This window comes from Geotrypetes seraphini, chromosome 1 (genome assembly GCF_902459505.1).
Source record: "Geotrypetes seraphini chromosome 1, aGeoSer1.1, whole genome shotgun sequence".
NCBI classification, from domain to species: domain Eukaryota; kingdom Metazoa; phylum Chordata; class Amphibia; order Gymnophiona; family Dermophiidae; genus Geotrypetes; species Geotrypetes seraphini.
In genome coordinates, this window is record NC_047084.1 from 301,584,454 (window position 1) to 301,599,745 (window position 15,292).

General features: G+C 40.3%; 1 protein-coding gene across 1 annotated transcript; it reads right to left on the bottom strand.

The window, feature by feature from the left end:
* Positions 1 to 7,286: 7,286 nt before the first annotated feature.
* On the bottom strand, positions 7,287 to 13,349 carry LBX2 (ladybird homeobox 2). Its single transcript, XM_033954972.1, has 2 exons — positions 12,233 to 13,349; positions 7,287 to 10,383 (listed from the first exon to the last, which is right to left on the bottom strand). Exons 1-2 carry the CDS (start codon positions 12,558 to 12,560, stop codon positions 9,911 to 9,913), a joined length of 801 nt encoding a protein of 266 aa, XP_033810863.1. The 5' UTR covers positions 12,561 to 13,349; the 3' UTR covers positions 7,287 to 9,910.
* Positions 13,350 to 15,292: the final 1,943 nt, after the last annotated feature.

Sequence of the window (15,292 nt, forward strand, 5' to 3'; positions counted from 1 at the left end):
TTGGGATAGAGAGCAGGGCAGTCAGAAAGGACGTGAGTGACTGGTCCTCAGCAGTTGCTTATTTTTTGATCGACCATACCAGTCGGTGTTCCTGAATCTTTTTTTGTGAATCGTTGCTTTCCTACATTTGCATGCCATTCCCCCTTCATTTGCATGCGGAGATCGGATTGGGCGTGTTTTGGGAGTAAGGTTAGTGAATTGGGTCAGGGTTACAAAGTGATTGCAAAGTGGTCAGGACATAATCAGTGTCCTTAATGAATCTAGCCCTAAGTGACTTGCCCAGGGTCACAGGGAACAGTGTGGGATTTGAACCCACAGCCTCAGGGTGCTGAAGCTGTAGTTCTAACTACTATGCCACACTCTTCTCCTATTATGCCATTGTGTATTTATTCTCCTATTTTGACTATATAAGAACACACTTAAACAAAGTGTGCACAATTTATTGTGTCAATAAAGTTTCCTGAATTTGAATGAGAAATAAGAAGGAAAAAGAGAAAAGATGAAAATGTAGTGCGAGTGGAGGGATGAAGAGCAGGGGTTAGATAGAGGGGATAGAAAAAAGGGAAGAGGTGAGAAAAGAGAGCAAACAGAATGCTGGGTATTATCAAAAAGGGCATCACGACCAGGACGAAGGAAGTCATCATGCCACTGTATCGTGCAATGGTGCGCCCGCATCTGGAGTACTGTGTCCAATACTGGTCACCTTATCTCAAAAAGGACATGGCAATGCTTGAGGGAGTCCAGAGAAGAGCAACTATATTGATAAGAGGTATGGAAAACTTTTCTTACACTGACAGGTTGGAAAAGCTGGGGCTATTCTCCCTGGAAAAGCGAAGACTTAGAGGAGACATGATAGAAACCTTCAAAATCCTGAAAGGCACAGAGAAGGTAGACAGGGACAGATTCTTCAAACTATGGGGAACCACAAGTATAAGGGGGCACTCGGAGAAATTGAAAGGGGACAGGTTTAGAACAAATGCTTCTTTACTCAGAGGGTGGTGGACACATGGAACGTGCTCCCGGAGGTTGTGATAGGGCAGAGCATGCTACTGGGGTTCAAGGAAGGTTTAGATAAATTCTTGCAGGATAAGGGGATTGAGGGGTACAGATAGGTTATAGGAAAGTCAGAGACCACTTAACAGGTCATGGACCTGATGGGCCACCGTGGGTGCGGACCGCTGGGCGCGATGGACCTCTGGTCTGACCCAGTGGAGGCAACTTCTTATGTTCTTAAGAGGAGCCCAGCTTTCCCAAAATAGGAAACTCATTTGCTTCATTCTTTTCTTGGACTCTCTTTCATGTGAAAGGTTTGGAAACTAGTATCTATTATTTAAAACAACTTGGGGCACCTACATGAAAATAAGAGTTCTGTCTCAAAGTTCCTCCCAGTTGAGGAGTCGGGCCTAGGCACCCAGCTCTGGCATAAGATTTCACCTGAAGCTTTGAAATGGAGGAAATCTTGGATTTGAAAATATGTATATTTGGAAGAAAAAAAAAAAAAAAAGAGAGAGAGAAACATCAAAGAGAAGGAAAGGTTGAGAGCCAAAGAATCAATAAAAACAAAACAAAACAGACAAACCTCAAAAAAATAAAGAAATGGGAGAAGTGAAAAAATAGTGTGGAAGAGCAAAAAAGTGAAGAAAGACATGAAGATAGTTGCAGGGATAAAAGAAGAAGTGAGAAAAAAAGAAAGCCACTAACAGAAATATATATATACAGATAGGGCTGAAGAAAAGAGAGAGAAAGGACAGACGTGAAAGCATATGAAGAAACAGAGGATGAATGTGAAGAACGAAAAGAATACTAGGAAAGCGAAATAAGGAAAAAAAGTACAGACAAAAAATAAATAAAATCAAATCAGCAGAGTCGCAACAAAATAAGTAGCAGTAGGAGTATCCTTAATCAAAAGGAATCTAGCAGGAAAAGTAGAGCAGTGTAATTTCTCAAGCTGTTAGACTTTATTAGTCTGATGGAAACAAGTGCAGATCTCATAGCTGCTGTGGGCTGTAGTCTTTCTGAAACCTAGTGGGAAGGTTAAGTGTGTCTGAAAACGGCGGCAGATGCGAGCAAAGTGGGGGGAGGGGGGTAGAGAGAGAGAGAGAGGCGGGGAGGTCTAAAGTTCTGGTTTAAAGCGATTAGAACTAGAGAAGAAAGCAAAGCATTTATCAGGATGACACAAAAAAGTTGTAATAGTACAGCCTAGGGTTTGTTTTATTTCACGCTGAGATGAAAACAAAGAATCCTTCTGAGGCTTTGGGCAGTAGGCTCCCTGCACACTGCCTTCTCTGGCTGGGCAATAAACTTTTCCTGACTTTCCAGTCTTTTGACAACCTCATCTCCCTAAACCAAGTGTGCCGACTTCACCAACAGCTACAGGGGGGGCGGAGGGGGTGCAGGGTTATTAACTTCCACTGCTGAAGAGTACAGTATGGAAGGAAGGGGGGGGGGAAGGAGGCAGTTTTAGCAAAGTTTATAAACTTAAGCGGTTGACAAGGATTAATAATCATAATCATAATAATAATATTTACATAATGCTTTCTTTCTCAGTTTTACAACTCGTTCCATTAAAATTAACTATGAGAGAAGGCAGAAGAAAAAATAAATCCTCTGAACTTTGCCTCTATATGCAACCTTTCTTTCATTTTTCCTAGATCAGACTGTTTGCCTTCCAAACCCTACAGATGATCACTAATTAACTGTATAGAGACCACAGTGCCTTTATAAAAGCTGGGAACCTATCAGATGAGATGCTTGAACTTCAATGTTAATATCTTCCTGGAAAGAACGTTGTAACCACATTAATTATGCTCTACAGCAGTGGTCTCAAACTTGTGGCCCAGGGGCCACATGCAGCCCGCCAGGTACTATTTTGAGGCCCTCGGTATGTTTATCATAATCACAAAAGTAAAATAAAACAGTTTCTTGATCATATATGTCTCTTTAGCTATAAATGACAATATTATTATTTAAGACTTAGCCAAAAGGAAAGCTTTATAAACCATAAAGAGTTTTACCTCATGCAAAATTGTAATTTCTTTAATAAGACATTAACTATTTTTTCTGAGGCCCTCCAAGTACTTAGAAATCCAAAATGTGGCCCTGCAAAGAGTTTGAGACCACTGCTCTACAGCCTTCAGTACCTTTTTCTAAAATAAAGTACAGCTTAAATTTACGGTTTATGTTGTTTTCAATTTTAATGTGTTGACTTCTGGGGCTGTAAATGTTAGTTTGCAGTGTTTTCTTACTTAGGGTATCCAAAACAATGACAAATCTAGACTAGGCTACTAGAAAAGAGGCTGAGTGTAATTGTTTCTGCCCCAAAATGAAACACCTCATACATGTTTAAGGCTATAAATCTGCCTTAGGCATAAAAAAAAAAGTATATCTTTATATCATTTGTGACAAAACCTGATACAAAAATAATTATCAGGTTTACTTTTCGCAAACTAAGGGGAGAATTCTCAAAACTTACTCTGCCTTTAACGATGATTGCTAAAAAATAGCTTCAGCCAGTTTAGTGTGGCAGTATTTTACCGGCCGATTATCAGAACGGCACACCGTGGTCTTTTCCGAGCTTCCTGGCAGACTCCGACTCCGCCATGCAAATGTATTACAATGAGGCCATAAATATTAAAGTGGTACAAAAGTGGACTCAAAGATTCTCTATCGTCACTGGGTGATTTCCCAAGCGCGACCCCAGCTTTTGATGACCCAAAATTACCGGCTGGTCTGGGGGTGCCAGCACTGTGCAAAGCACATTCCAGGCATGTGTTTCTGGCTGTGGCTCATCATAAATATATTTTTTTTTAAATTACACTATTCACATTAATTATAGTAGTTTTTGTGGAAAAAAAGATCTCAAAAGCAATCTTATCCAGCGCGTTTATTAAGTGTGTCTTATGCATGTTTATTGAAAGCCAAGGCTTGCACCACTCCTCCCTTCTCTTCCCCTTCATCCAATAGCGGTGGCATGCTTATGATTGACACAATGACATAGCGTTTGCCTATGACACAGCTCATCCCTGCACATGTATGTCTCTTACCACGGTCTATTCTGCGCAGGTCTCATTTGCTATCACCAGTGATTCATCTCATGTAAATTTAGCGACCCTCCGTGAACCCCCACAAACCTCATTTGCATGTGTGGCTTTTCAAGAATGATTCATCTTTTTGAAATCGTTACATTTACAGCCGAGACAAGTGGCCCGTCAGATTTAACCACCAATATTAGAGAATCTTCCGCTAAGAACATTTTTCTTTGTGCTAATCTGTGCGTGGAAATAAAAGCATTATTATAATTAATTCCACATCTGGGATCATTTCCAGTTCAGTCTGAATCTAACACTTTCAAATACTATATATCAGGCATCGAGGGTGAAGGTTAGGGAAAGAACTTTATAAAATCGCTTGCTGCCATCTTTGTGCTCGGCTTGCTTCTTTATCAAAACTATGGGCTCCTTTTACGAAGCCGCGTTAGCGGTTTTAGCGCACGCTAATCCCACGCTACGTGGCTAGAATGCCAGCTCAATGCTGGTGTTAGCGTCTAGCGTGGCCGGCAATTTATCATGCGCTATTACGCGCGTTAAACCGCTAATGCGGCTTCGTAAAAGGAGCCCTATGTATTGGACGCTGAGTTTAGTTTAGTTTAGAACAGTGGTCTCAAACTCGCGGCCCGCCAGGTACTATTTTGAGGCCCTCAGTACGTTTATCATAATCACAAAAGTAAAACAAAACAGTTTCTTGATCATATGTCTGTTTAGCTATAAATTACAATATTATTATTAAGACTTAGCCAAAAGGAAAGATATATAAACTATAAAGAGTTTTACCTCATGCAAAATGGTCATTTATTTAATAGGACATTAATTATTTTTTTCTGAGGCCCTCCAAGTACCTACAAATCCAAAATGTGGCCCTGCAAAGGGTTTGACTTTGAGACCACTGGTTTAGAAGGATGTAGTCTTATCTGTGCTCATTTGAAGGATTGTGCTCCTAATTTCCCAACAGTGATTTGTCCTATATTCTAACTGGAGAAATTGAACAAGGAAAATGTCCGGTGCCTTCCAACAATATAATCCTAGTACGAGTCTAGGAAACCAAACATTTGATAAAGAATGACATTCAGAACTATATAAATTTAGCAGTTGTAGTTAGAAGGCTCTCAACGGTGAAGAAAAAAAATTCAATAATACAAGGGAATCCGAGTGAGATATTTGACATTATGTACTATGTTAAAGAGAAGAGCAATTCACAAGAATATTGAGACATACCAACCAATTGCAGGGGGTGTCACTATAGAACTGAATCCTACGGCAAGCAACTTGGCAGCAAGTATCAAGCAATTTGACTTGAAGTCTAGATAAAGTAAATTGCCACTTTAACAGTGTCTCACCTACAGGTGGTGGGTAGTTGGTCCATTTGGAATTTATTTAACTTGAAATGGGTTCGCTCACATTTGCCGAGTTCTGTTTGTACCCCAGCTCAATTCAAATCCAACACTTTCAAATACGTTCGGGAAGGCAAGGAAGAAATCGGGGCAAGATAAGGTCTATAAAACCTTATTTCCATCCTTAGGAAACTTTTTAAAAAATAATTTGCCGCCATTTTTGTGTAGAGCTCTTCCTTTATTCAAAGCATTCCAGGGGCCGCTGAAAAGTTCTCAGCCCAACCAACAAAGTTGGGGCAGTCTCCATCAAGGGCAATATAGACCAGTGATTTTCCACTTGTTTTCGTTCCATTGTTTTACAATGGAATGAAAAAAAAAAAAAGTGGAAAATCACTCGCCTAGTAGTGTATTGCTCACAATGGAGACTGCCCCAACTTTGTTGGTTGGGCTGAAATCTTTTCAACGGCCCCTGGTAGAGTAAAAAGCAATTGTAAATATATCTATCAATAATAATAATGACAATTCCTTCTGCCATATATCGTTAGGCTAATAATAATGTTATTTAACTACAGTACAGATAATTAATGGAATGATAAGTAATTGGAAAGCCATTCTGTTTTAAATAATTTCACAACTTCTATGGGCCTCTAGGTTGATGGGTTGTTACAACAGTATTATAATCATGCATGATACGTTGCAACAGGCAGACTTCAGGATTCGACTGTGCAGTAAGATAAACATAGTGCAGATGGGTGTTTTATTATCACACTGTAGGGTGATAATTTTATATTATCACACCCCTCAAGCTGCAGCATTTTAATATGAAACACTTCAGATATGGGACCTCGTTATCACTCACACTCGTTAGGATATTTTACTGTTACCACAGACTCCAGGATGCCCTATATCACAGGGCTTTAAAATTAAATCTATAATTTAGATGAGAACCGCGAACCATAGATCTGCATTAGTGACTTTTCCACAAAGCCATTTTTTTGGGGGGGTGGGGGGAGGGAGAAAGCAGAGCAAAGCAATTACAAATAAATCTCCGATTTAGGATGCAGATTACAAGTGAGGAACCTGTTGGGTTTTTCTTCCCATATGACGGGGTGAATAGGGCTCCTGTGGTATCACTTCAAACATATGTTTACACACGCTTAGAAACACAGTCGTGATGCCACCCTTATCTTTTATTCCTACCCAGAGGGGAAAAAATAGCAATTCTAATAGAGAGAGGGAGATTGAAAATTATGGAGTACAGTAATGGTAGTGATGAGTTTTTCTGTCTGTCTTTCAAGCACGAACCCGCAAATATCAATCCTATTGATCTAATCTAATCTATCTCTGGGCCTCTAGACAATAACAAAAATCTGGCATGCATTAAAACATTTCTCAGTTGAAGAATATGAACAAGACCCAGTTCGTCAATTTATGACTCCTTTTTTAACAATAAAACTCGGTATGTTTCTATTCTTTCAATTTCTTTATCAAAGTTAATTTCTTGTTAACAGTACAGAAAATCCAAAACCGTCTCCATCTTTTTTTTTTTTCACTTTTGCCCTTATAGGATAACATCTCCCTTGTCATAAAATAGCGGCTCCTACAAGGACCAGAAGGTTTACAACTTTGTTCACCATCTGGGGATAGGCCTACGTTTTCATTGTTAGTTGCATGCAGAGTTTGATGCATAAATTTGTCTTCCAGCCTGAGAAAAGGAACGAATTCCAAGCTGAATATGTCCTAGCGGGAGAATTCCCCCTCATTCCCCCCCCCCCCCCAAAAAAAGCTGCATTTTGCACATGAAATGGTTTGCAAAATTTTTCTGGTATACGAGGTGTCTGACCCACATTTTATTAGATGATACATAACCAGACTTCAAAAAACGATGACATAGCCATAATGAACCTGTTTAATATTTATTTTCTCTTGCAAGTTTGAGAAAGAAGGAAAAACGAGAGAGAAAGTGATTTTCACATCACTCGGGTCTGACAGCCCAAGGGTGGCTTCCAGCTCTCCCCCACACCACCACAGATTAAAAACAAAAACAACCACGCAGAACCTTCTTGATCTGGTTAAGTGTTACAAATAGACTGAAAGAAATACAGAGAATGAATCAAAGGCCGCAGCCTACAACCACACCCCCCCCCCAAAAATAATAAAAGCGAAAGAGTTCGAAAGAAAAGAGGGGCTGGAGGGAGCAGCAAATAACCCAGATGAAGACTTGGGGTGGGGGGTGGGGGCGCTCCTATTGAGATTTATTCATTAGCAGCCTCTTGCTAATCAATTGCTATTCATGGGCGTTCTTTAACATGGCTTTGGAGGCACAGATGCTGCGCATTATAGGCTGTTCGGCTAGAAGGAAAACTGTTAAAGTGAGGAGAGGCGGGCTGACTAATCAATCACGCTGACTAGTTGGTGTTGGAGAAATTCATAAACCATATGGCGCGGGGCTGTTTGCAACCTTTCTTACGCCAGGACTGCAACACCACCCGTTCTGCTCCTCGAGGCCGGATTTATTTCCTCCTGCGCACACACACTCTCCCTTGCAGGCTTTTGTTTTGTGTTTTCCCTCCCTCCCTCTTTCTTTTTAACTGTTTCTAATTGAATAAGAGTTGAAAACAAATCTGGCAGGGGGCAGATAACTTGCAAAATATTTTTTTTCTATGAGATTCAGTGGTTTTTGTGTGTATTTGAACAATTGTCTCTATTTTGCGCTCTAATCTTTTCTCCTCTTCTTCCCTGTACACCCTCAGGGGACTGCGCAACCAAATATTTTCATGTGAATTGTCTCTTTCCAGTTCACGCGGCTACTTTAGGCAATGGATATACAATTAAGAGGAAGACAAGCTGAAAGAAGCAAGAAAGCTCATGCAGGAAATTGCTAAACTTTATCCCATCCTTAAACCTGTAACCAATAATTGAAATGACAATGGAATCTTTTTTTTTTTTTTTTTAAATTGCATGTATAGTGAGCTCTGACTGCGCTTTACAGCACTGGAGAATTTACTTGGAGTAGAGAAGTTTCCATTTTAATGTCATGCCAGAAGTATGAGGAAATAAAGACTTCAATGCAGGAAATCCAAACAGATTTAAATCCCCTATTGTGCTCTTCATGGTGTACGAGTGAATTACGCGTCCTATATATTTGCTAATTGGAAAGGGGGGGGGGAAGGAGAGCTACAAATTAGGGTATTGCTGTCAACCTAGGGTGTTCTGTCCTGAGGGTTCAGTGGAAAATGACAACATAATTTCTATAAGGAACGAGAACACATTCATCCATACAGTTCATTAAAAGAACATGTCCACCGCTATTTTTTTTCTAGACTTCAATTTTGCCTCCAGTACAAAATATTAGAAGGTCGGAGAATTAGGTAGATTCGTTTTTAATCGTTTTAAAAATGAAAATACACGTCAATATTTTGCTATGCGCCTACCTCCAATTTCTAAACCTGCTCCGTGGTGGTTGCGCAATCCACGACCTAAAATAACAGGAAGGCCGAGTGTTTTAGCTTAATAAGGTGTCTCGTGTTTTATTTCAAAGCTGTACACATACAACCGAGATAAAGTCCTTATCCTGCAAAACTTCCTCTTAAAACTTTTGTCTGGGAAAACATTTGTGATTGTACGAGAGGGCTCTTTAAACATTCCTTCCCCACACTCTCCTACCGCTGAAAAATACCATGAAGAGAAACACTAGAAATACACATTTGCTTTTTGTAAAAAAAAAAAAAAAAATATTAATAATAATTATATTACAAAGAGATACTGTTTAAAATGATCTTCCAGATCTCTCTCCCACCTTTCCCCCAAATATAAATTACTAAAGTATATCCCTTAATCTTTTCTCCTTTCCTTTTTTTTTTGTGTGCAGTGTTTGTAAAATGTTCTTGTTAGCAGCAGCTTTCCGACAGAAGTGTCTGAGGCTCCATGTTTATCCAGAAGAAAGAAAACTGACAAAATAAAATAAATGAGAAAGAAAACAAAATTTTGAATTGCACGAAGTCCCCCATAGTGACCGCTGATAAAGGTTAATTTTTTTTTCTCGATCTACAGTTGTTGTTTTTCCCTCATTAAAGTGAGGTGCATTTGGTAAAATAATAATATTCATCATAATCATAAAAATACTTTGTTCAGAGGTGAAACCACCCCGGCTGTCAGATGTGAAGCGTGATGGGTGGGGGGGTTAGAGAAAGTAGGCAGAGTCAAAGAACTTCCAGAGTTGTCTTTGCAAAGTGTCATGAATTGATGGAGTGGAAAAGGCCTCTTCCTTTTGCATCCCGGCGTCCAGCCTTTGCTTTTCAAAACACCCCTAAAACTTTATCACGGTTTTACACTACAGGAGGCCCATCGCCAACTAGAAACCGTCACAAAACGCCCGTCTTTGCTTCCTGTAGATACAGGCTCGACGGTATACTGCAGAAATGATGCCCTATTTTTTTTTTATTTTTTAATAAATATTCCTTTTTGTTGAATCTTGATATTTAGCAACTTGTTCCCAAAATTTGATGAGAGTTCGCCCAGTGCTTAATCATCAACCTCTATTTCCTCGTCTTCTTCTGAAAATTCGTCCGTGGTTTGGTCTCTTGAGGAAGACTGTGGGGATTGTGGGTAACCTCCTAACCCCTGAGACGAAGGGGAGCCACAGGGGGACAGGGCCCTGGAGTGGTCTTTAGGCCCTGGCTGTTCATCCAGCTCCGTCATGGAAGACAGTTTCTCTAGGGTGTTAGGGGGTAGTTTTTTTAGGGATTCCACGTCGGCTTTCATCTCCTCCAAGTCTCTCTTGAGTTTGGCCCTCCTGTTTTGGAACCAGGTGATGACTTGGGCATTGCTGAGCCCCAGCTGCTGGGCTATCTGGTCCCTGTCTGCCGGGGAGAGGTACTTTTGGTACAGAAATCTCTTCTCCAGTTCATAGATCTGATGGTTGGTAAAAGCTGTGCGGGACTTTCTCCTCTTTTTGGAGGTTTGTCTGTGACCAAAGGCGTTCAGATGGTCACGACCTGCAAGAGTCAAAATAAAGACATCAGTGTTTGGCTGACAACAACATAAGTGGCTGAATCTTCAGCAATAGGGACAGGTTTCCCTATTCCTTCTTAACTTCTATCTCTATAGATCGTTTCCCCCCCACCCCCCTCTTGAGTTTGCGAGTCTGTCTTAGAAATTGATTTAGTTTACCAGATTTCAACACCTGTCAGGTTATTCTCTACACGGGTTTTCAAAATAAAGAACTATGTAGACGATCCATTCGTATACAAAAATGTTTCTATATACTATGACTTTTTAGAAGTGAAATATAGTGAAATATACTTCTTTACTTCATTTGACAAATCACTGAAACTTGTACAAGACCATCTTCTTTTGCAAATCGGTGTACCTACAGTCGTATCAACAGCTGCAATTCTGATAAAACAGCGCAATCGTTTGAAGACCTCTTGTCATAGCAAAATAGCCTGAAATCAATGTGTTTATTTCGTCCTAGAAGACGCCGATACAAGAATCCTTTTAATTCTTACGAACACTTAAGAGCCCTGTCCCGTTACTGACATCTTTAGAAATACAGTTATACATACAGCAAACACCCAACACTCTCCCACGCCCCCCCCCCCCCAGATACATTGTTATGGGTTTTATTTAAACTTTTAACCTGAGCTTCATCCATGTTGTTTTGGAGACACAACAGATTACGAGAATGAAAACTTAAAGTATTCATAGCTACGACTATATATGCACTCATGCTCACATTGATACACACTGTATGTAGCGATTAACTATATATGAACACATATACATTATGCTATACTGCGATTGCGATGTATGGGCACATAATGTATCTATGTATGGTTTATTCTATGCTATCCATGTATATATTATTTTTACTGTGAAATATAAAGATAAATTAAAAAAAAAAAAAAAGATCGGTTTTGGGGGGAAAAGCCCCCACCTTTACTTGCTTCTTTTCTATTCACTATGTGGAGTATTAGGTTATAGGATTATTTTTATATCTTACGCTGATTTTCCTAAACACGAATTCCTGAGCAATTTCATGGTTACATCCGACCTAACCTGCGACCACTACACTTTAGTTCCAGTAGCTCAAGTATAAACTAAAAAAAAAAAAAAAAAAAGTGAATTTAGTTCCAATACTCTAAACTTTCTCCTATTCTCTAAACAGTTGAATGCCAGTTTCATGTCTTACTGAAAAGAAAAGGTTACAATGCTTGCTCTAGATTTTTTTTTCTTTAATGAGAAGAAATTGATCGCAACCAACTATCAACCTTCCTGATAACACGTTTAAGCCAAAGCGGTGTTCTGTCAAAACTTTAGGTCATACATCTCTCCTTTTCTTAGATTTCCTTACACATCCAGGGTGGGTGAGGGGAGGGAAATGTATTTTGAGGATTAAAATGACTTAATTATAATATTGTAATCGCATCATATGTCTTATTGTATTAATAACTGGGAGGAGGGTGGGAGAAAACGATTGTTTTATGTATTACTTGCGTAGTTAATAGTGAATTTTATGCCAAAGTTTGAAAATCAATAAAGATTTAAGAAATAAAAAAAAACAACAAAACTTTAGGCGTTAAAAGTCTAGCTTTAAATAAGAATACTTAACAAGACAACATGCTTTAAAGGAATTTGTAGCTTTCAACATGGTGCGTTATTCTTTTCCCATCCCCAGGTTCGTTTTCAAGGCAAACAGGTGAGACAATCAATATTATAGCTTTCCCAAGTATAATAAGCGTTGGCATATCTGCTCTAAGTGCTCTATTTCGTTCACACTGTCTATGGTTATAAGGAAAGGCCTTAAAGAGTCCTACTGATGGGGGAAGAGGAGGGCGAGAGTACCTTCGGCAGCCTGCAACACGCTCACTTCCAGCCCCTTGAAAGTTTTGCTGGCCAACTCCTCGAGGGCGCAGAGCGGGGAGGTCTGAGCGGGCACGCCGTTGCGGGAAGCCCCCGAGCCGCTCACTTTCTCCAGGGCCCTGGGCGGGCAGGGGCCCGACCCCGACGCCTTCTTCCCCGACGGCTTGCTCAGGATGTCCTCGATGCTGAAGGGGGTCAGGGGCTTGTTGGAGTTGGCCGGGGGCGGGAGCTGATCCAGGGGGCTCCTTCTCCGCTCCTCGTTGCCGGCTTGCAACAGCGTTCCAGCCTTGGCTTCTTTGGCGGAGGACATTGCAGGATCCCCTCCAGAATAGAGCGAGAAGGCGAGGCGAAGGCGCGAGGGGAAGGCGAGAGGCAAAGGAGCGCGCGCCAGCCACTTTCGTTTCGTTTCGTTTCGTTTCTTGGTCCGGCCGAAACGAAATCCTTTAAGGCCGGCTCTCAGCAGCGCTCGCCACCGCTGCTCATTCCCGAAAAGCGGCTCCAAACTTCCGACAGCACAAACCGCCCTGAGATTTCTATTTCCTTTTTGAAGAGACCCAAGGCTCCTCTCTGCGTGCGCCCGCCATAAACATTTGCATGGGGGAGACTGAATCCTTCCCAAACGAAAATGTCACCAAAAAAAAAAAAAAAAATCCGAAACAAACCGAAGCACACTGGCCCAGAGCGATCCGAATTAAATAAATAAATAATAATACGGATAATGATGAGGATGGCTGATAATGACCCCCCCCCCCCCGAACACTCCCAGGAGCAGAGGTTTTGCTAACGAGTTACTGTTGATTGGGTGCAGATCAATTATAGCGAAACGCTACCCACTTACTGACCGAGCTTCGGCGCCTTAAAGGGACAGGCCGGAGTCATTAATTGGGCACGGCGGTGGGAGGAGCCGGGGGAAGAAGTGTTACCAAACTTTTGAAGTTCTGAAAATGAGATTTCGTTCTCCTTCTTTTCTCTTCGCGCCCCTTTCCTCTCTCTCCCTCCCCCCCTCGCCACGAGAGAGAGAGAGAAAAAGCGGAACATGAAAACGCGTGGATAATTCACTTTGTCGCGGGTTCACTGGCAGTTTTCCTATCCTAAGTGGCCGGTGGGGTGCTAATAGGAGCGTTACCGCCGATTTAATCGCAAACTTTTTTTTTTTTAATTGTTCCACTAGCAGGGTGGAGAAAGGGGGAAAGGCCGGGCCACAATTAGTGGGAATAAATCAGCTGTTGCAATTAGCCAGAACTAAAAATGGGGTCTGGAGCCAGGTGAGGGTTTTCCAGAAATCAAAATAGCACAGAGGCAATGTTGGGCTTTATCGGGATAATAAATCAGGATGCGATCCCAGGCATAACTCCCTGCATAGTCTTTGCATCTCAAAACGGACCATCTAAGATTTTTTTTTTTTTAACGAAAAACTTTCTTTTGTTTTCATTTGAAGACAGGGAAAATACGATGCTCCCCAGGTGTACATTATTTGACAAAAGAAGAAATCTAATTATTTTCACACGTTTTGCGTATTTGAGGAGGTATAGTGGTTTTTTCCCCCCCCCTTTCTGTCTGTCGCGTTGTTTGTCTAATTAAAATCTTGCCATTTTCCTATTTTTAAATACAGCATTGACCATATATGTTTTAATTTTATATTAATGTGCATTTTTTAAACAATCGCCTGTTTCAAACTTTATCATAATATGCAAATATATAAAAACTATGATTAAAGAGACTGCCCATAATATTTTCATAATATTTTTTAAAAACTATTTTATTTTTAGTTTGAGCTGTGCACATTTGCCCTGGGTAACACAATTATGTCTCCCAACTGTCTTTGTTTTAATCTATAGCTCAATTTTTTTATTTCCTTTTAAAAATCAAATATAAGGAAATTCTGAACTGACTGTGGTCGCCTCCATGAGGGTCTGTTCCGGGCTAAACCTTAATTTTTCATCACTGCAGCTTTTGCATTTTGCAAGAATTTATTAGATTCTGTTTTCTAAATGCACCATAAAAACTGCATTGCTAGACTGGAACTGATTAAAAGGAGAAGAAACATTTTTTGGTATGGTTTTAAGTTACATGGAGTGGGCCTGCCATAAAATCCCTCTTTACAAATAATTTTATGATACCCTACACTTGTAAAATATGAGCTTCCTCTTAGGTTTTTGAAGGGCTCCAGCTGGATCGGGTGTTCAGGTGAGAGAGGAGGGATGAAGGGGGGAGGTATATATATATGGTGGTATATATATATATATATATATATATGGTGGTGGTATATACATATGGAGGTGGTATAAATATATGGAGGTGGTGGTGGTGGTATATATATATGGAGGTGGTGGTATATATATATATATGGAGGTGGTATATATATATATATATATATGAGGGGGGTGCTGAAAAGTTCTCAGCCCAACCAACCAACTTCCTAAATTATGAGGGTTATTTTGCCACTGTAGCTGCAAAGAATGTTATCTTATTTTGTTATGTGCCAATCTGCAGAAGCGAAATTCTGTGTTCTGACATTGTTTCAGATCATTGATTGAACTATATCCACGTCATTCTCTTCTGGGTTGGGCCGAGAACTTTCCAGCATCCCATAGCAAGCACTATGGATTCCTCCATACAGGAAAAATACTTTTACATACACACAATATGAGGCGAGTCTCTCGCATACAGCCATAACCCAGGGACTTTCAAAAATTACAAAAAAGAAACACTCATAAAACGTTTAAAAGCTTTACTATAGTAATCTCATTTCACTAACGCCAAATGAAGCGAGATCAATATATAATTTCTGTCTCTCCAACTGCATTTTTATCCTATAAATTGGCACATCTTTGTGCATTACCTTTCTCTCAAAGTATTGAAAATTATTTAGATTCCTGGGAGGCAAATCCCCTTCTCTAATATAAATGCAAAGTGGATGTCGCTTCTTCAAATTCTCAGATTGTTTTAAATGACTATTGCATTAAGGGACAACTGACTTCTAATAGGAGATCTGTGCTTGCTTTCACCAATATCTTTATGGTTCCACTGTCAAAGGGTCAG